Raw genomic sequence first — 15,855 nt, forward strand, 5'->3', positions numbered from 1 at the left:
TATTGCTTATTGCGATTTTTTTTTTTTTTTTTCCAAAATGATGTAGAAGAATACACATTGGCCTAACTTGATGAAGACATTTTTTTTTGGGGGGGGGGGGGGGGTATTTATCATCAAAAAGTAAAAAATAATATATTTTTTTCAAAATTGTCGGTCATTTTTGTTTATAGCGCAAAAAATAAAAACCTGCAGAAGTGATCAAATACCACCAAAAGAAAGCTCTATTGTGGGGAAAAAAGGACGTAAATTTTGTTTGGGTACAATGTCGCACGACCGCGCAATTGTCAAAGTGACGCAGTGCGTTTTTGCAAAAAATGGCCTGATCATTAAGGGGGAAAATCTTCTGGGGCTGAAGTGGTTAAAGGGGAGCTCCAGGCCCCCCACAAAAAAATTAAGTTGGCAGTTACAAATACTGTAGCTGCTGATGTTTAATATTAGGACACTTACCTGTCCAGGGATCCCGCGATGTTGGCACTCCAGCCGATTTTTCAGTTGGCTCTCGGGTGCTGCCGCCGCCATTTCTTGTAAGAGAAACCGCCAGTGAAGCCTCTCAGCTTCACAGCCCGTTCCCTACTGCGAAAAGGTGCCAAATGTGCCACCGAAGGGGGGGAGGAAGCAAACAAGCAGAGCTTCCCCTTTTGGGTTAAGCTCCGCTTTAAGCCGCCCATAGATGATTCTTTTTTTTTTTTTTTTTTTCCCATTTAAAGTGGATGAGAGATTTACTCCTGCTGAACTATTTTGTTCTGATGGCGGAGCTGATCAAACAGCATTTATCCAAAAGGCGAGCTGTATAGAAGACGATCGGTAGATTGACTTCTGTGCAACCACTGCCCCTATGCATGGATCAAAATTCAGCTGGTCCCTGCCGAACGGGAGAAATTTTGTTCCATGTATGCCCGCTTAGCTGTATAAAAATCAAAATGATGGTTAGGTACGTCGTCCCTGGGAATGCAGAAGCAGTATGAAGCAGGACAAATGCAGCTGTCATTTTATTCTGAATCATCCTATAAGTGTCTAAAGCTGATGTCAAAAGCAAACTCATCAACCCAGGCCCTTAACCCAAAAATGGAACTTCCGCTTCAAGGCCCCTTTCACACTGGGGCGGTGGGGGCGTCGGCGGTAAAACAGCGCTATTGTTAGCGCTGTTTTACCGTTGTTTTTGTGGCTGTATTTGGCCGATAGCGGTGCGGTTTTAACCCCCGCTGGCGGCCGAAAAAGGGTTAAAACCGCTCGAATAGCGCGGCTATAGCCGCAGTATTGCCACGGTATAGCCGCGCTGTCCCATTGATTTCAATAGGCAGGAGCGGTTTAGGGGCGGTGAATACACCGCTCCTTCACCGCTCCAAAGATGCGGCTGGCAGGAGTTTTTTTCTTCTGCCAGCACACCGCTTCAGTGTGAAAGCCCTCAGGCTTTCACACTGAACAAACAGCAGCGGCTGTTTTGGGTCGGTTTGCAGACGGTATTTTTAACCTATTTCTATACCTGAACGAGGGGGGGGGGTTGGAATTAGCGGAGGAGGGTCTGGACTGAGGGATGGGGGGGTCTGGACTTAGTGGAGGGGGGGTTTATATTTAGTGGAGATGAGGGTCTGTACTGAGGGTGGGTCTGTACTGGTGGGGAGGGGGGGGACTGGACTGAGGGAGGTAGGTCTGTACTTAGTTGGGGGGTCTGCACTGAAGGAGGGGGCTTATTAGTGCGGAGAGGGGCCTGAACTAAGGGACTGGGGTCTGGAATTAGTGGAGGGGTTCTGGACTGAGGGATGGGGGTCTGCACTAAGTGGAGGGAGTCGGTACTGAGGGAGGGGGGAGCTATGCTTAGTGAAGGGGGGGGTCTATACTTGGTGGAAAGGGGGTGGTCTTGACAGAGGGAGGCGGGTCTATACTGAGGGAGGGGGTCTGTACTTAGTGGAGGAGGGTTTTGGACTGAGGGACGGAGGTCTGCACTAAGTGGCGAGGAGCTGTACTAAGGGAGGGGGGGTCTATGCTTAGTGAAGGGGGGGTATATACTTGGTGGAGGGGGGAGTCTGGACAGAGGGAGGCGGGTCTATACTAAGGGAGGGGGTCCGTACTTAGTGGAGGGGGGTCTAGACTGAAGGAGGAAGTTTATTCTTAATGGGGAGGAGGGTCTGGAATGAGGGACTGGTGTCTGGACTTAGTGGAGGGGATGTCTGGACTGAGGGATGGGTGTTTGCACTAACTGGGGGGGGTCTGGACTGAGAGATGGGGGTCTGCACTTGGTGGAGGGGGGTCTGACCTGAGGGGCGGGGGTCTGGACTTAATGGAGAGGGGGGGGTCTATGCTTAGTGGAGAGGATGGGTGTCTGAACTGAGGGAGGCGGGTCTGTACTAATTGTAATTGCTAGATGACTGGGTCAGAGCAACTCCAAAACTGCAGCTCTTGTGGGATGTTCCTAGTCTGTGGTGGTCAGCATCTACCAAGAAAGGTCCAAATACAGTTCGGTCTTCCAAGAAAAGGGAGATTTAAATGCATGTCTGCATGTCCTTTGTAACCAAGCCCCGGTGAGCTGGGTGAAACATGTCAAGGGGGCGTGGCCAGAGTGGCTCTGGCTGAGGTCAAGTTCATCTACATACTAATGCACTGGGTTGGTGAGCGGTGCCTTTTCTTCTCTTGGATAATGCTCTTACACTTCCTGAATGGTGCACTGATGCCAGCTCTACTTATGGGCAAGCATAAATATTTGAGTGACTTTGACCAAATTGTAATTGCTAAATGTCTGGGTCAGAACAACTCCAAAACTGCAGCTCTTGTGGTCTGCGGTGGTCAGGACCTACCAAGAGTGGTCCAAGGTAGGAAAACCGGTGACAGGGTCATGGGCGATCAAAGCTCTTTGATGCTTGTGGGAAGCGAAGGCTGGCCTGTGTAGTCCGATCCAGAAGAAGAGCTACTGTAACTTGCTGAAAAAGTTGAAGTGGTTGTAACAACACTGGCGCATGCACTCTGAAGGTCTGGCATACCTTGCTGGAACTTCAGAGCTTCGTTCTGGAACCAAGGGCTCCCGCGGCTGGAGCACGCGAACACAGAAGAAAGACAGGGGGGAACATGTCAGTCCTCTCAGCACTGACATTACAGCGCTGGAGGGCTTAGTTCCAAGGTGAGTATTTCATAATGCACATTATGCCATTGCCTTGCAGGTTTCTTTTGTTTTTTTGTTTGCAACATCCGCGGTTTACAACCGATTTAATGCTGGTTCTGATAGAAAGGTATCAGAACACAATACATCGCAGTCTGTTGTGTAGCGAATTAGGGACCTTAGACTGTGTAAGCTCCTTGAGGGCAGAGACAGATGTGAATGTATGATACATACAGTATGTAAAGCGCTGCATAAATTGATGGTGCTATATAAGTACATGTAATAAATAAATGCTGACTGTTTCCAGAGCCAAAAGGGCCTACAATGGCAATGTGAGTATTAGAACTGGACCACAGAGCAATGGACTAAGGTGGCCTGGTGTGGATCACTTAATTGGAGAATAGATGGTACCAGCATGCACTTTGGGCAGAAGGCAAGCCGGTGGAGGCAATGTGATGCTTTATCTTGTGGACTCCATGTCTTGATGGGTCAGGGCTGTTTTGGCAGCAAAAGGGGAACCTACTCAATATTAGGTGGGTGTATACTAACAGTTTCCATTAGAGATGAGCTCAGGCCTCCTCTGAACCCCTTTCTATCTATCTTCTCGGAACTCTGGCTCTTTTTACTCTAGAGAGCTGCAGTCCGGGTCATTTACATCACGTAGCCCATGTAAAAAAGCACCTGGCATGAACTGGCCTGAAGTTCAGTTCAAGTTAAAAAAAATAAAAAACATAGATTAAAAAAAAGAGCTCAAGTTCGTAGTTTGGATAAAGATGAGTTTGGAGGACTCCAAGCTCATCTCTATTTTCCATCATTTCAGTAAGGCCAGATGCCTCTATGTATTTCTGGCTTCTGCATCAGAGAAAAAAAAAACATTTTAGTTCAGAACAACCCCAGTAGCTGGCTCCCTTTCCTGTACTGCAGATCAGTAACCAGCCTAGGCACGGGAATGTACCTGCTCACCAGGAACTTGTACAAGGCAATGCGGAGAGCCTTGTGACACAGCATGCCAAATGTAAACAGGTCAGCACAGGTTATAGCGAGCGTCCTCATGAATGTTATTATGTAATGGGAAAAACCTGATTCCTCTCTACATATCTACATACAGTTAAGCGAGTTTAAAAGGGAAAAAAAAAAACTTTTTGGCTGGATTTGCGGGAAAAAAAAGCTATTTTAGTTTTTAACTTCCTTTTAACAGACCAAGCTGTGCAGACAAAGTAGCAGTTGGGCTTTGTTTAGACTTGCGATTACGCGGTGGCAAAAATGCGCAGTTGAGCCACATTTTTTGCTGCCTACTTATATCCCCCCCCCCCCCTCAAAGCTGCAATAGGCAGTGGACAGGGTTTCCAAAGTTGACCCAGCACATATCGAGTGGCAAGCCCGCTGAACGCTACACATTCAAGTAGTTGGGGAAGTGCTGCAAACGCCCCGCAACAATGTGCAGTCTGGTTAAAACAGGTGGTAGGGACTTCCGAGAAAAGGGAGATATGTCTGCATATCCTCTGTAACCAAGCCCCAGTGAGCAGGGCGAAACATGTCAGGGGGGGGGGGGGGGGGGGGGGGCGCTGGCTGAGGCCACATTCATCTACATGCTAATGCACTGGGTTGGTGAGCTGCACCTTTTCTTCTCTTTGATAATGTTCTTACACCTCAATGGTGCACTGACACCAGCTCCCTTCACTGCAACCAACAGAGAGATCTCTGTCTCAGCTTAGAGCGGCCCTGCAAATTTCATTTGTATCATGTCTAAATCTACCCTTGGAGGGTCCAGACAGATCATTTACAACTGATAGGGGTGCTTACAGTGATCAGCTTTTATTCATTTATGTAATCTGGTGCTGAGAAATCGCATTCAAACCAATCTTGCAGTTCAGTAGTGTGCACCACCACAAGTTTAGACCCCACCTAATCCTAATCGGCATTAAACCAACTCTTCTTCTCAGGAAAGGTAGATGTCCAATAAATCCTCAGGTCTTTTTCTGTTTTCCCTGTTTTTCGAGATGTAAAACCTACTATCATAGTGTAACCCTTTGAAGTGGGATAACCGCACTTGCCATGGCACCTATATAGAGCATTTGTCTATAGAAGGAGTTTCCAACCTACAGCCAACAGGCCACGTCTAGCCGGCAGCTAGGGTCAGTGGCAGTGACTGCCTATGGTCTCCACCTTTTATACAACCCCCCCTCCCCCCCCTTCCCCTGATGTAAGGAAGACTGATGGAGACCCTAATGTAAAGGGGACTCTGATGGGAGCCCTGGTGTGAGGGATGACTCTTGTGGGAACCAGAATTTAAGGGGAGACTCCGGGAATTTGTTTTAGCCCACAAATATATATTTTATATATTATCTGGACCTCGCACTGAAAAGTTTGGAAACCCCTGGTCTATAGCAATGTAGCCAGGTGCTTGGCTAAGAATGAAGAATGAAAGAAATGCTGGCTGCAACTGCTCTCTGTAGCTTCTGCCCTGCCGTGCTCAACTGGTTAACAGCTATATTAGCAAGAGGAGGGAGCTGCTGTGCAGGAAGAGTTCTATAGACTGAGTCAGGCAGCACTGCACTGTGGGAACTGTAGTCCAGAGGAGAGACTCTACTGTAATCTATAGCTTTTGAATTGCATTTCCCAGAAATAGATTACCAGGAGGGGGAAGAGCTGCATTTTGTCAGGCTGTACAGGACACAGCTTCCTCAGCTTCCAGAGCGTGCACATCGCTGTCCAGTGTGCACCACCACAGCTACATATCAGCAGTCTGAGTGGGATCAGGGGTGCTGAATTTGGGGGTGTCAAGTAAAAGTACATAAAATAGAGCATTTTAAATGCTTACATGCAGTGTTTTTCCTTTCCATAAATTCTTTTTTATCCACTTGCAAAATGTCTTTTGAATTTGCTGGAAATTTGTACTAGTCTATTCCCTAGCACAGCTTTCTTTCATGTCATAGTCCTCTCCTCTGTGCTGGCCCAGCTCCTCTGCCCCTCTCTTCAACCATTCAACATATTTCTTTATGTAGAAGCTGGAGGAGGAGCAAAGGGAAATACTATAATCTTGAATCTGAGTCTGCTGGGGTTGCTGTCATTGCAAGTATGAAGGCAGCAACCCAGTAGCAGTTTGGGGGCTTTTGGATGTCTACACAAGGGAGTCTTTTAAAGGTACATACCATGCCTAGCATATGTTAAATGCACATATCTTACGAGAAGATTTTCATTGAATGATTAGTCGGATGACAGGGTGTCTTTAAAGGATTATTCCACTCAAAACTGATTCATTCTGGCATGGTGCCTAGAAGGATAAACATTATATATTGGCTGCTTACCTCTCAAGGGCATCATTAGAGAATATCATACTAGAAATTTTTAGCCGCACCCAGTGCCAATGCACGCCGGCACGTGCCGATGTTGTGCCATTCATTTTAAATAGCACCCTAATGCACTTCACTGCACATGCCTTGTAATACATCTTAGCACACAGGTGTGAACGATCAGTGCATTGCTTTAAAAAAAAGATGTGCCATTTAACATTTTAAGTGCTATGTGTGCAATTAAAAAATGAACAGACTTCTTAACACACATGCATTTTAGGTGTATTGGGCTATGACAATGCACTGATGTAAACCATCCCTTTCAATATGAAGCTAAGAACACATGATCTCAAACTAGCAGGAGGAAAGTTCAGAACTAATCTTAGAAATATTATTTTGCCAAAAGAGTAGTTGATGCATGGTATAGACTTCCAGCGGAGGTAGTGAGTCAGTCAACCGTAAGTGGATTCAAGCATGCTTGGGACAAACCTAGATCTATACTCCATTAAAAAATTATTTATATATATATATATATATATATATATATATATATATATATATATATATATATAGATACATACACACACATATATATGTGTGTGTGTATATATCTATATCTATATATATATATATATATATATATATATATATATATATATATATAAAAGTGTATGTATGTATATTGATAAAGCGTGTGTGCCTGGAGTTCAGCTTTAAAAGTGCAGTGGCCACCGAAAACTGAGAAATACAGTGTTGGAGTATACCTTTTAAAACTGACTGTCATGGTAATTACAGCTACCATCCATGGAACTTCCCAGGGTTTCCCCATGCTCTCTGCTCTAGTCATTGGTCCAGGAAATGAAAGAGTGTCTAACATTCCTTAGAAACATTAGAATGTTTGTTTTATGGTTCTGGGGAATGTGAGATGCTGGGATCATAGAGAGTCTCCACCACCATGCTGCAGAAAATACAGGGATGGGAAATTCTAACTAGAATGCAGGTGATTATTGGCAGGAGACTGTTGTGTATTCTGAAGATAGAAGGTAAATAGTCCTGTCACCTAAAAAAAAATTCACAGGAGGTGGAAGACGTCAGATGTTTTTGTGAAGGTATTGAAAATAATAGGAAAAAGCTCAGAACGTAGTTTGGGCAGCACTAAACGTGAAATAATGTTCATGTTCCATTAAGTGTCAATTCATCGTGAGAACTCTTCAGCCATTAGCCGCTAATAGATTTCTAAAGTAGACATTTGATTACACAACATAGTTGTCAGATGTGTGGGCACTGTCCAATCGCTGAACATTATTCTGTGTTCAGATGATCAGTACTCTAATCTAACATGAAGTGAGAGGTTGGCGTGGGCAAAGCTCAGGTTCACATTATTTCTTTTAAAGTGATTGTGAATCTTAATTTTTTATTTTTTAATTAAATATTAAACCTGTTCTACTTACCTATTCTCTGCATTGGACCTTTTCTTCTCGAGTCCCCTACCAGCCCTTATGGCTGCCTGCCCCACCTTCCCCGCAGAGTGTCCCCATATGAAGCCGCTTCCTATGGGGGGCGCTCTTGCATGCTGGATCCCGAACCAGGCTGTTTGCGCCTATTCAGGCATCCCAAGTTCGGCTATAGCAGAGATTGTGTTATCACTTACAAAAGGTATTTAGAATGTGATACACTGTGTGTGTATGTATATATGTGTGTCTGTCTGTCTGTCTCTCTCTCTCTCTCTCTCTCTCTCTCTCTCTCTCTCTCTCTCTCTCTCTCTCTCTCTCTCTCTCTCTCTCTCTATCTATATCTATATCTATATATATATATATATATATATAATAAAAAATATATTTTTACAAATGTTTTTCCTTTTCATTATGGGTTGTTGCAAGGTAAAGGTTCACATATACTTTAATAGATTGCTTTGGCTTATTATATATATATATATATATATATATATATATATATATATATATTTATATATTATGTGATCCGTTTTACATGCAGTAATGTTCTGTGGAGTTGTTCTTTTAAGCGGAGAGTCATCCATTGTCTTTGAGGCTCTGAGTAGAAGGGTCCATATCTTTTACTGCATTGATTCCTCTGACCTTCAGCCTCAGTACTGCAGTCTGTGATCTCCACCCACTCCCATTGCTGGACAGAATGTGGTCATTGTACACAGTGGCTTGTGTCTTTCCAAGGCTTAACCTCTTGTGTGCTAAGGGCAGCTATACATTCTTTCTGGCTTTTCCTTTATTTTTATTTTTAAAGCTTTGCTCTATATACTCAAGAAAAGAATTCCAAAGATATTTTCTATATTTGGGTTTCGTAAACGAAGGCAATGCCCAGGAGCTTTCTTGCGTTCTGCTCAGTTTAGACTATTAAAATAAAGCTTTGCTGTCATGATTGCAACTACAAAATCAAAGCACAATTAGCTAAACTACTCCCCCCACTGAACTTGTACATGTGACATGTGGCTAAATCTTAGTAGTGGTGATGGTATAGTTAAAAATGTAAGTAGCACACGACAGGTAGCTTTCCCATCACATATACTGTATACATACAGTTGAGCTCAAACGTTTGCATATCCTGGCAGAAATCGTGAAATTTTGGCATTGATTTAGAAAATATGACTGATCATGCCAAAAAAAAAACAGTCTTTTACTTAAGGGTAGTGATCATATGAAGCCATTTATTATCACATAGTTGTTTTGGCTCTTTTTTAAATCCATAATAACAGAAATCGCCCAAATGACCTTGATCAAAAGTTTGCATACCCTGGAATATTTGACCTATGCACATCAGCTCCCCTGCCATGCAGAGCTTGCCCGCAGTGTCTCATGCATGAAACGGCGTATGGGTAAGACGTTTTGCGCAATAGGGACGCCCTTCCACCGTGTATATGTATGTATATATGTGTGTGTGTGTGTGTGTGTATATATATGTATATGTGTGTGTATATATATATATATATATATATATATATACACACGAGGAGGGCAGTCCTTAAGTGGGTAAAGTGTATTTCTTTAAAAATAACAAACATGTTATACTTACCTCCTCTGTGCAGTGATTTTACACAGAGAAGCCTAGATCCTCCTCTTCTCGGGTCCCTCACTGGCGCTCCCTCCTGCCCCCACAGTAAGCAGCTTGCTATGGGGGCACCCAAGCCGAGCCGCTGCTCTGTGTGTCCATTCAGACATTGAGCCGCGACTCAGCCCTGCCCCCTCTCTCTCCTCATTTGCTCACTGATTTTGATTGACAGCAGCGGGAGCCAATGGCGCCTACTGCTGTGTCTTAGCCAATGAGGAGGGAGAGTACCTGGACAGCTAAGGCTCTCATGCAACATCGCTGGATTAAGATGGGTTTCAGGTAAATATGAGGGGGGCTGCTGCACACAGAAGGTTTTTTTTATCTTAATGCATAGAATGAGTTAAGATTAAAAAAAACCTTCTGCCTTTAGAAACACTTTAATTGAACTCTAACTCAATTTTTTAAGGTTTTTGTGAGAGCTGCTTCATTGACTAACAGTGGCTAGAATTCTAGAATTTGATTATTGCTTTCTGATGTGTCCGTACTTACTAATACTTGGCAGAGTAATCTGTTTTAAGTTTTGTCCAGCATGTTCAGTCAACAGCTAATTATAGTGATCACTGCACCCAGAAGGCAGAACCACGACCCTTGATGCTGCTTCACAGGCAGCAGACAATTCAAACACCAGCCTATTTCTTGGACAGGGAACCAGTGGCAATAGTGCACGTTTTTCAACTTTTTCCTAGAAATGGCCAATGTATGAAATCTGAGGCATTAGGTAGGTGCTTGATGCCGCAAAAGATGGCTAGTTATGGAAACTGTTGCCTCCTGTCCATAGGATGCATTTGGCACTTGACATAGGATAGGCTTGAGTCCATGATCTGACTGTTAAATGATCCTCTTTAAAAAGAGATGTGCAGAAACATGCAGACTTTTATCACCTGAGAGCTGATCTGACATATCCATCCCCATCCATTTTCCCTGGGGGCAATAGTGATCAGCAGGGATAAATATCAACTCAAGCATAGAGATCAATTATTGACATCCACAGACATTAGAAGTGTCAGGGCTGGGCTCAGCCCTTCCTTCTCAAAGCTGGCCGCTCAGCTGTCGGCTAATTGCCAGCTCCTATCTCTCCACAGTGACTCACCTGTTGATGATATCCTGCTTGTCAGTCCTGCCCAGTTAAGCCGTCCAGCCCAGATGATCTCTGCCTTCACCTTGGTCACATCTCTAGAGACGCTCTCCTGTGCTCCTGTTAAAAGACTTGCTTGGCTGACATTCCTTCTGGCTCCATATCCTGCTTGCTGTTCTCCTACACTCTCATCTCTGGCTCCTTGACGTTTTGGCTTGTCTGACTATCCGTTCCGGTTCCTGAACTCTGGCTATGTTTTGACTACGTTTACTCTGTTTACCTTTTTTTTTATTATTATTAAACCAGTGTGATTTAACTGTACTTCTGTCTCAGTCTGATTCATGGTTTCTGACAAAGTGTCACCTAATTTGGTCAGAAGGGTTGAAATTTAAGTGCCACGCCACTGCTAGAGGTTCAGATACAACTTTATTTTATTAAAGGTCAGGGGTACAGATCAAGAAATAGCCAACGCGTTTCAGGGTTCTACATGTCCTGCTTCATCAGGGCTTGACTGGCTACCAGTAGTAGTGAACTGGACCTATAATGGTGTTTATTCCAGTGTGAGTTGAAAGCACAGGCCTAATCAGCAGCTTTTTTGGCTTAATAAAGGGGGCACATAGACCCCTGAAACACGTTGGCTATTTCTTGATCTTTACCCCTGACCTTTAATGGAATAAAGCTATATATCTTACGATATACAACTTTACGATACCACCTTTAAAGGGGTTGTAAACCTTTGCCGTTTTTCACCTTAATGCATTCTATAAACGTGTGTGAATGTGTGTGTGTCACCAGCGCAAAACCACTACTTTTCAAAAAATATGTGTGTCAAAGTTGCTGCATTCAAAAAACCCCTCACTGGGGTGAGCTGAAAATGCTGATGTATGCGTGTGAATGCGCTACTTTTTGAAAGTAGCGCATTCACACGCATACATCAGCATTAATGCATTCTATGCATTAAGGTGAAAAACGTTTTTCAATGCAGCAGCGCCCCCGAGCCCCCCTTATACTTACCTGAGCCCTGAAATTTCCGAAACGGGAACGAGCACCCCAGCTCCAGCCGGTGTCTCGTGTCCTGATTGGATAGATTGATAGCAGCGCAGCCATTGGCTCCGCGCTGCTGTCAAATCCAGTCAGGACACGAGACACCGGCCGGAGCTGGGGTGCTTTGGCGGCTATGGACTGCAAGGTAACTCCCTCGGGGTTATCTGATGTGGGGAGGAGCCCCCAGGGGACCCCAGAAGAGGATGTTCGGGGCCACTCTGTGCAAAACAAGCTGCACAGTGGAGGTAAGTATCATATGTTTGTTGTTTTAAATAAAAAAAAAAACCCTTACAATCACTTTAAGATAACAATTAACTGTAAAAAAAAATCTAAAGGTCCAGCACTATTTTTCCACTTTCCTCAACCTAATTTGGTCAGTCTTGGCTGTGCCAGCAGTTATCTAATATCCGTGGGTACCTGATTACAGATACCTGATTACAGAAATACATTTTCAGTTTGTCATATTCTGTTTGCAGGATATTTTATTGCACATCTTCTTTATTTAAGCTTATGAACTTACTCTGTGTTTGTTTTCACAGGATGGTACAGAGGGTTCACTTGGAGGAACAAATCAAAGAAGGTAAGTGATCGGAGCCTGACCTTGTATGTGGTGTAGGGAAGTGTGATACAACATTTCATATACTGTCATTTTCTGGTACAGCTTGGCTCTGATAGTACAACTTCTTTACATCTTCATTTATAAATCCAAATGTGTTGCACATAAGAAACTAACTAAACCAGTCAGCCATTACATCATGATCACTGCAAGGTATAGTTGAATAACCTTGTCTTCTGAAAGCGGGTGGGATATATTAGGCAGCAAGTGAACATGTTGTTCCAGAAGTTGGTGTGTTGAAAGTAGAAAAAATGGCCAAGCATGAGGACTAGAGCGACTTTGATAAGGGCCAAGTTGTAATGGCTAGATAACCGAGTCAGAGCTTCTCCAAAACGGCATCTCTTGTGGAATGTTCTCAGTCTGCGGCGATCAGGACCTACCAGAATTGGTCCAAGGAAGGAAAACCGATTTAACCGCAGTTTTTGGCCATACTTATTCTTATTATTAAAGATACTTACATAGCGCCAGCAATTTACACAGTACTTTACATATATAATGAGGAGCCAAGGAGCTTACAATCTAAAGTCCTTCACTCATATTCATACACATACTAGGGCCATTTTAGACAGGATTCAATAAACCTTTCAGCAAGTATATGAAGTGTGGAAGGAAACCCATACAGGAACATGCAAACTCAAGGCAGGTAGTGCCAAGATTGGGATTTGAACCAACAACCCTAGTGCTGCCAGGCAGAAGTTCTTATCACTTATCCAGTGCTCTCTGTTAACAAACGGTATCATGACTACCAAGAAGCCAAATGTTTTAGAATGGCCCAGCTAACACTCAGACGTCTGTCCTACAGAGAGACAGTGGCAAAACTTGTAAAAACTGGCAAAAAAGATAAACCTAGATGTGCAAAGCTAGTAGGAACTTGCCCCAAATGACTGGCAGCTAAAAGAGGCTCTGCAAAATACTGACTTGGGGGTGGGGAACGTCTACAACCAACAAAGATCACAATTTATGATAATCTAACTAGTATTCAATAATTTTTGTTTTTAAACATAATGCATTGTGTGAATGCATTGAAGCAGTGTACAGTACATTAGTGTTTGAAAAGTGTGCCTAAACACTTGCTTATAATTAGAATCATCGCTGCCAGTTTCAGATCCAATCCCTAAGTGCGACCATCCCTGAACTTCCTATCAGGAGAGCGTGTTCTGTCTACCAAGTCACAATAGACAACGACTATATCCATCTTTGGCTTTGGGCTGTGTTATTCTGTGGACACACATAGCGCCCTGGTTGGGATTAGGCATGCAAATGTGTCTCGTAGAACCCTGTAATGAAAAGGAGCCACTCTGAATAGGGAGAAGTGCACTAGTGGCTGAGTGGCCCGTCCAAATCTATAAATGTGGGAACACTGCGGCTACGCAAAGTCCTTTATGTGTTTTGCGGTGTACTTCATATAGTATGCGTATGTTAATAATGCTGACTTGGCAAAACATATCCACCAGCCTGCAAGATAAGCAAATATATTGAAGTGAACTCCCAGGGAGTGATGACATGAAAACCTATATACTCCAGGACATGGCACATCTATCCTTTAGTTATCCAGAGCTTCCAGGGCAACAATGTAAATGAACAGGTTTAATACAACGCCTTTCGGCTATACTACTTGTCAAACAGGCCTTCTTAGACAAAGGTTGGGGACCGTGGATCAGTTCTGTCCGTTGCCTTATGAGGAACTATTAACTAGCTATGGCTTGATTAGATAAGGTGCACTCTTTACTTTCCTCTATTCTTCCTTCCCCTCCTCTTTTTCTACCTTGTTCTCCTTTTCAGGCTCTTTCTCTCCCCTTTTTTTTCTTTTTTTTTTCTTTTTATTGCCCCCTGGATCTATCAGTGAGCCATACATTATGAGACATTATGCCACAAGTGAAGTGTTGTAGGGGATGAGGCAGACCCCTAGTTGTTGTTCTAGCCCCTTGGTACGCCTTCTTATCCCCACTAATTTCACAACATATGGGGATATACACTCACCGGTCACTTTATTAGGTACACCTGTTCAATTGCTTAATAACACAAACTGCTAATCAGCCAATCACATGGCAGCAACTCCATGCATTTAGGCACCTAGACATAGTGAAGACAACTTGCTAAAGTTCAAATCGATCATCAAAATGGGGAAGAAAGGGGATTTAAGTAACTTTGAACGTGGCATGGTTGTTGGTACCAGACAGGCTGGTCTGAGTATTTCAAAAACTGCTGATCTACTGGGATTTTCACACAACCATCTCTAGGTTTTACAGAGAATGGTCCAAAAAAGAGAAAATGTCCAGTGAGCGGCAGTTGTGTGGAGGAAAATGCCTTGTTGATGTCAGACGAGAATGGACAGACTGGTTCCAGATGATAGAAAGGCAACAGTAACTCAAATAACCACTCGTTACAACCAAGGTATGCAGAATACCATCTCTGACCGCATAACACATCGAATCTTGAAGCAGATGGGCTACAGCAGCAGAAGACCACATCGGGTGCCACTCCTGTCAGCTAAGAACAGGAAACTGAGACTACAATTCGCACAGGCTCACCAACATTGGACAATAGAAAATTTCAAAAACGTTGCCTGGTCTGATGAGTCTTGATTTCAGCTCCGACATTCAGATGGTGGGGTCAGAATTTGGCGTAAACAACATGAAATCATGGATCCATCCTGCCTTGTACCAACAGTTCAAGCTGGTGGTGGTGGTGTAATGGTGTGGGGGATATTTTCTTGGCACACTTCGGGCCCCTTAGTATCAATTGCGCATTGAATGCCACGACCTATTGTTGCTGACGATGTCCATCCCTTTGTACCCGTCTTCTGATGGCTCCTTCCAGCAGGATAATGCACCATGTCACAAAGCTCAAATCATCTCACCACTGATTTCTTGAACATGACAATGAGATCACTGTCCTCCAATGGCCTCCACAGTCACCAGATCTCAATTCAATAGAGAACCTTTGGGATGTGGTGGAACGGGAAATTTGCATCATAGATGTACAGCCGACAAATCTGCAGCAACTGTGTGATGCTATCATGTCAATATGGACCAAAATCTCTGAGGAATGTTTCCAACACCTTGTTGAATCTATGCCACGAAGGTTTAAGGCAGTTCTGAAGGCAAAAGGGGGTCCAACCTGGCACTAGCAAGCTGTACCTAATAAAGTGGCCGGTGAGTGTATATGATGGCTTTATGGTCTTTCTCTCGCACTCTCTCTTTCGCTTTCTCTCTCGCTCTTTCGCTTTCTCTCTCTCTCGCGCTCTCTCTCGCACGCTCTTGCTCGCTCTCTCTTGCTCTCTCTCGCTCCCTCTTTTGCGCTCTCTCTCTCTCTCTCTAGCTCTCCCGCTCTCTCTCTCGCTCCCTCTCTCTCGCTCTCTCCCCCTCTCTCGCTCTCTCTCTCTCGCTCCCTCGCTCTCTCCCTCGCTCTCTCCCTTGCTCTCTCTCTCTCGCGCTCTCTCTCTCGCGCTCTCTCTCTCGCGCTCTCTCTCTCGCGCTCTCTCGCGCTCTCTCTCGCGCTCTCTCTCTCTCGCGCGCTCTCTCTCGCGCTCTCTCTCGCGCTCTCTCTCGCGCTCTCTCTCGCGCTCTCTCTCGCGCTCTCTCTCGCGCTCTCTCTCGCGCTCTCTCTCGCGCTCTCTCTCGCGCTCTCTCTCGCGCTCTCTCTCGCGCTCTCT

General features: G+C 44.3%; 1 protein-coding gene across 1 annotated transcript in view; it reads left to right on the top strand.

The window, feature by feature from the left end:
• DOCK5 (dedicator of cytokinesis 5) overlaps window positions 1-15,855 on the top strand; it is a 188,107-nt gene that overhangs the window by 26,074 nt on the left and 146,178 nt on the right. The window contains exon 3 of the mRNA XM_073622228.1: window positions 12,124-12,164. Coding sequence (XP_073478329.1) covers window positions 12,124-12,164 — 41 coding nt within the window. The remainder of the gene's footprint in view (window positions 1-12,123; window positions 12,165-15,855) is intronic.

This window comes from Aquarana catesbeiana, linkage group LG03 (genome assembly GCF_042186555.1).
Source record: "Aquarana catesbeiana isolate 2022-GZ linkage group LG03, ASM4218655v1, whole genome shotgun sequence".
NCBI classification, from domain to species: Eukaryota; Metazoa; Chordata; class Amphibia; order Anura; family Ranidae; genus Aquarana; species Aquarana catesbeiana.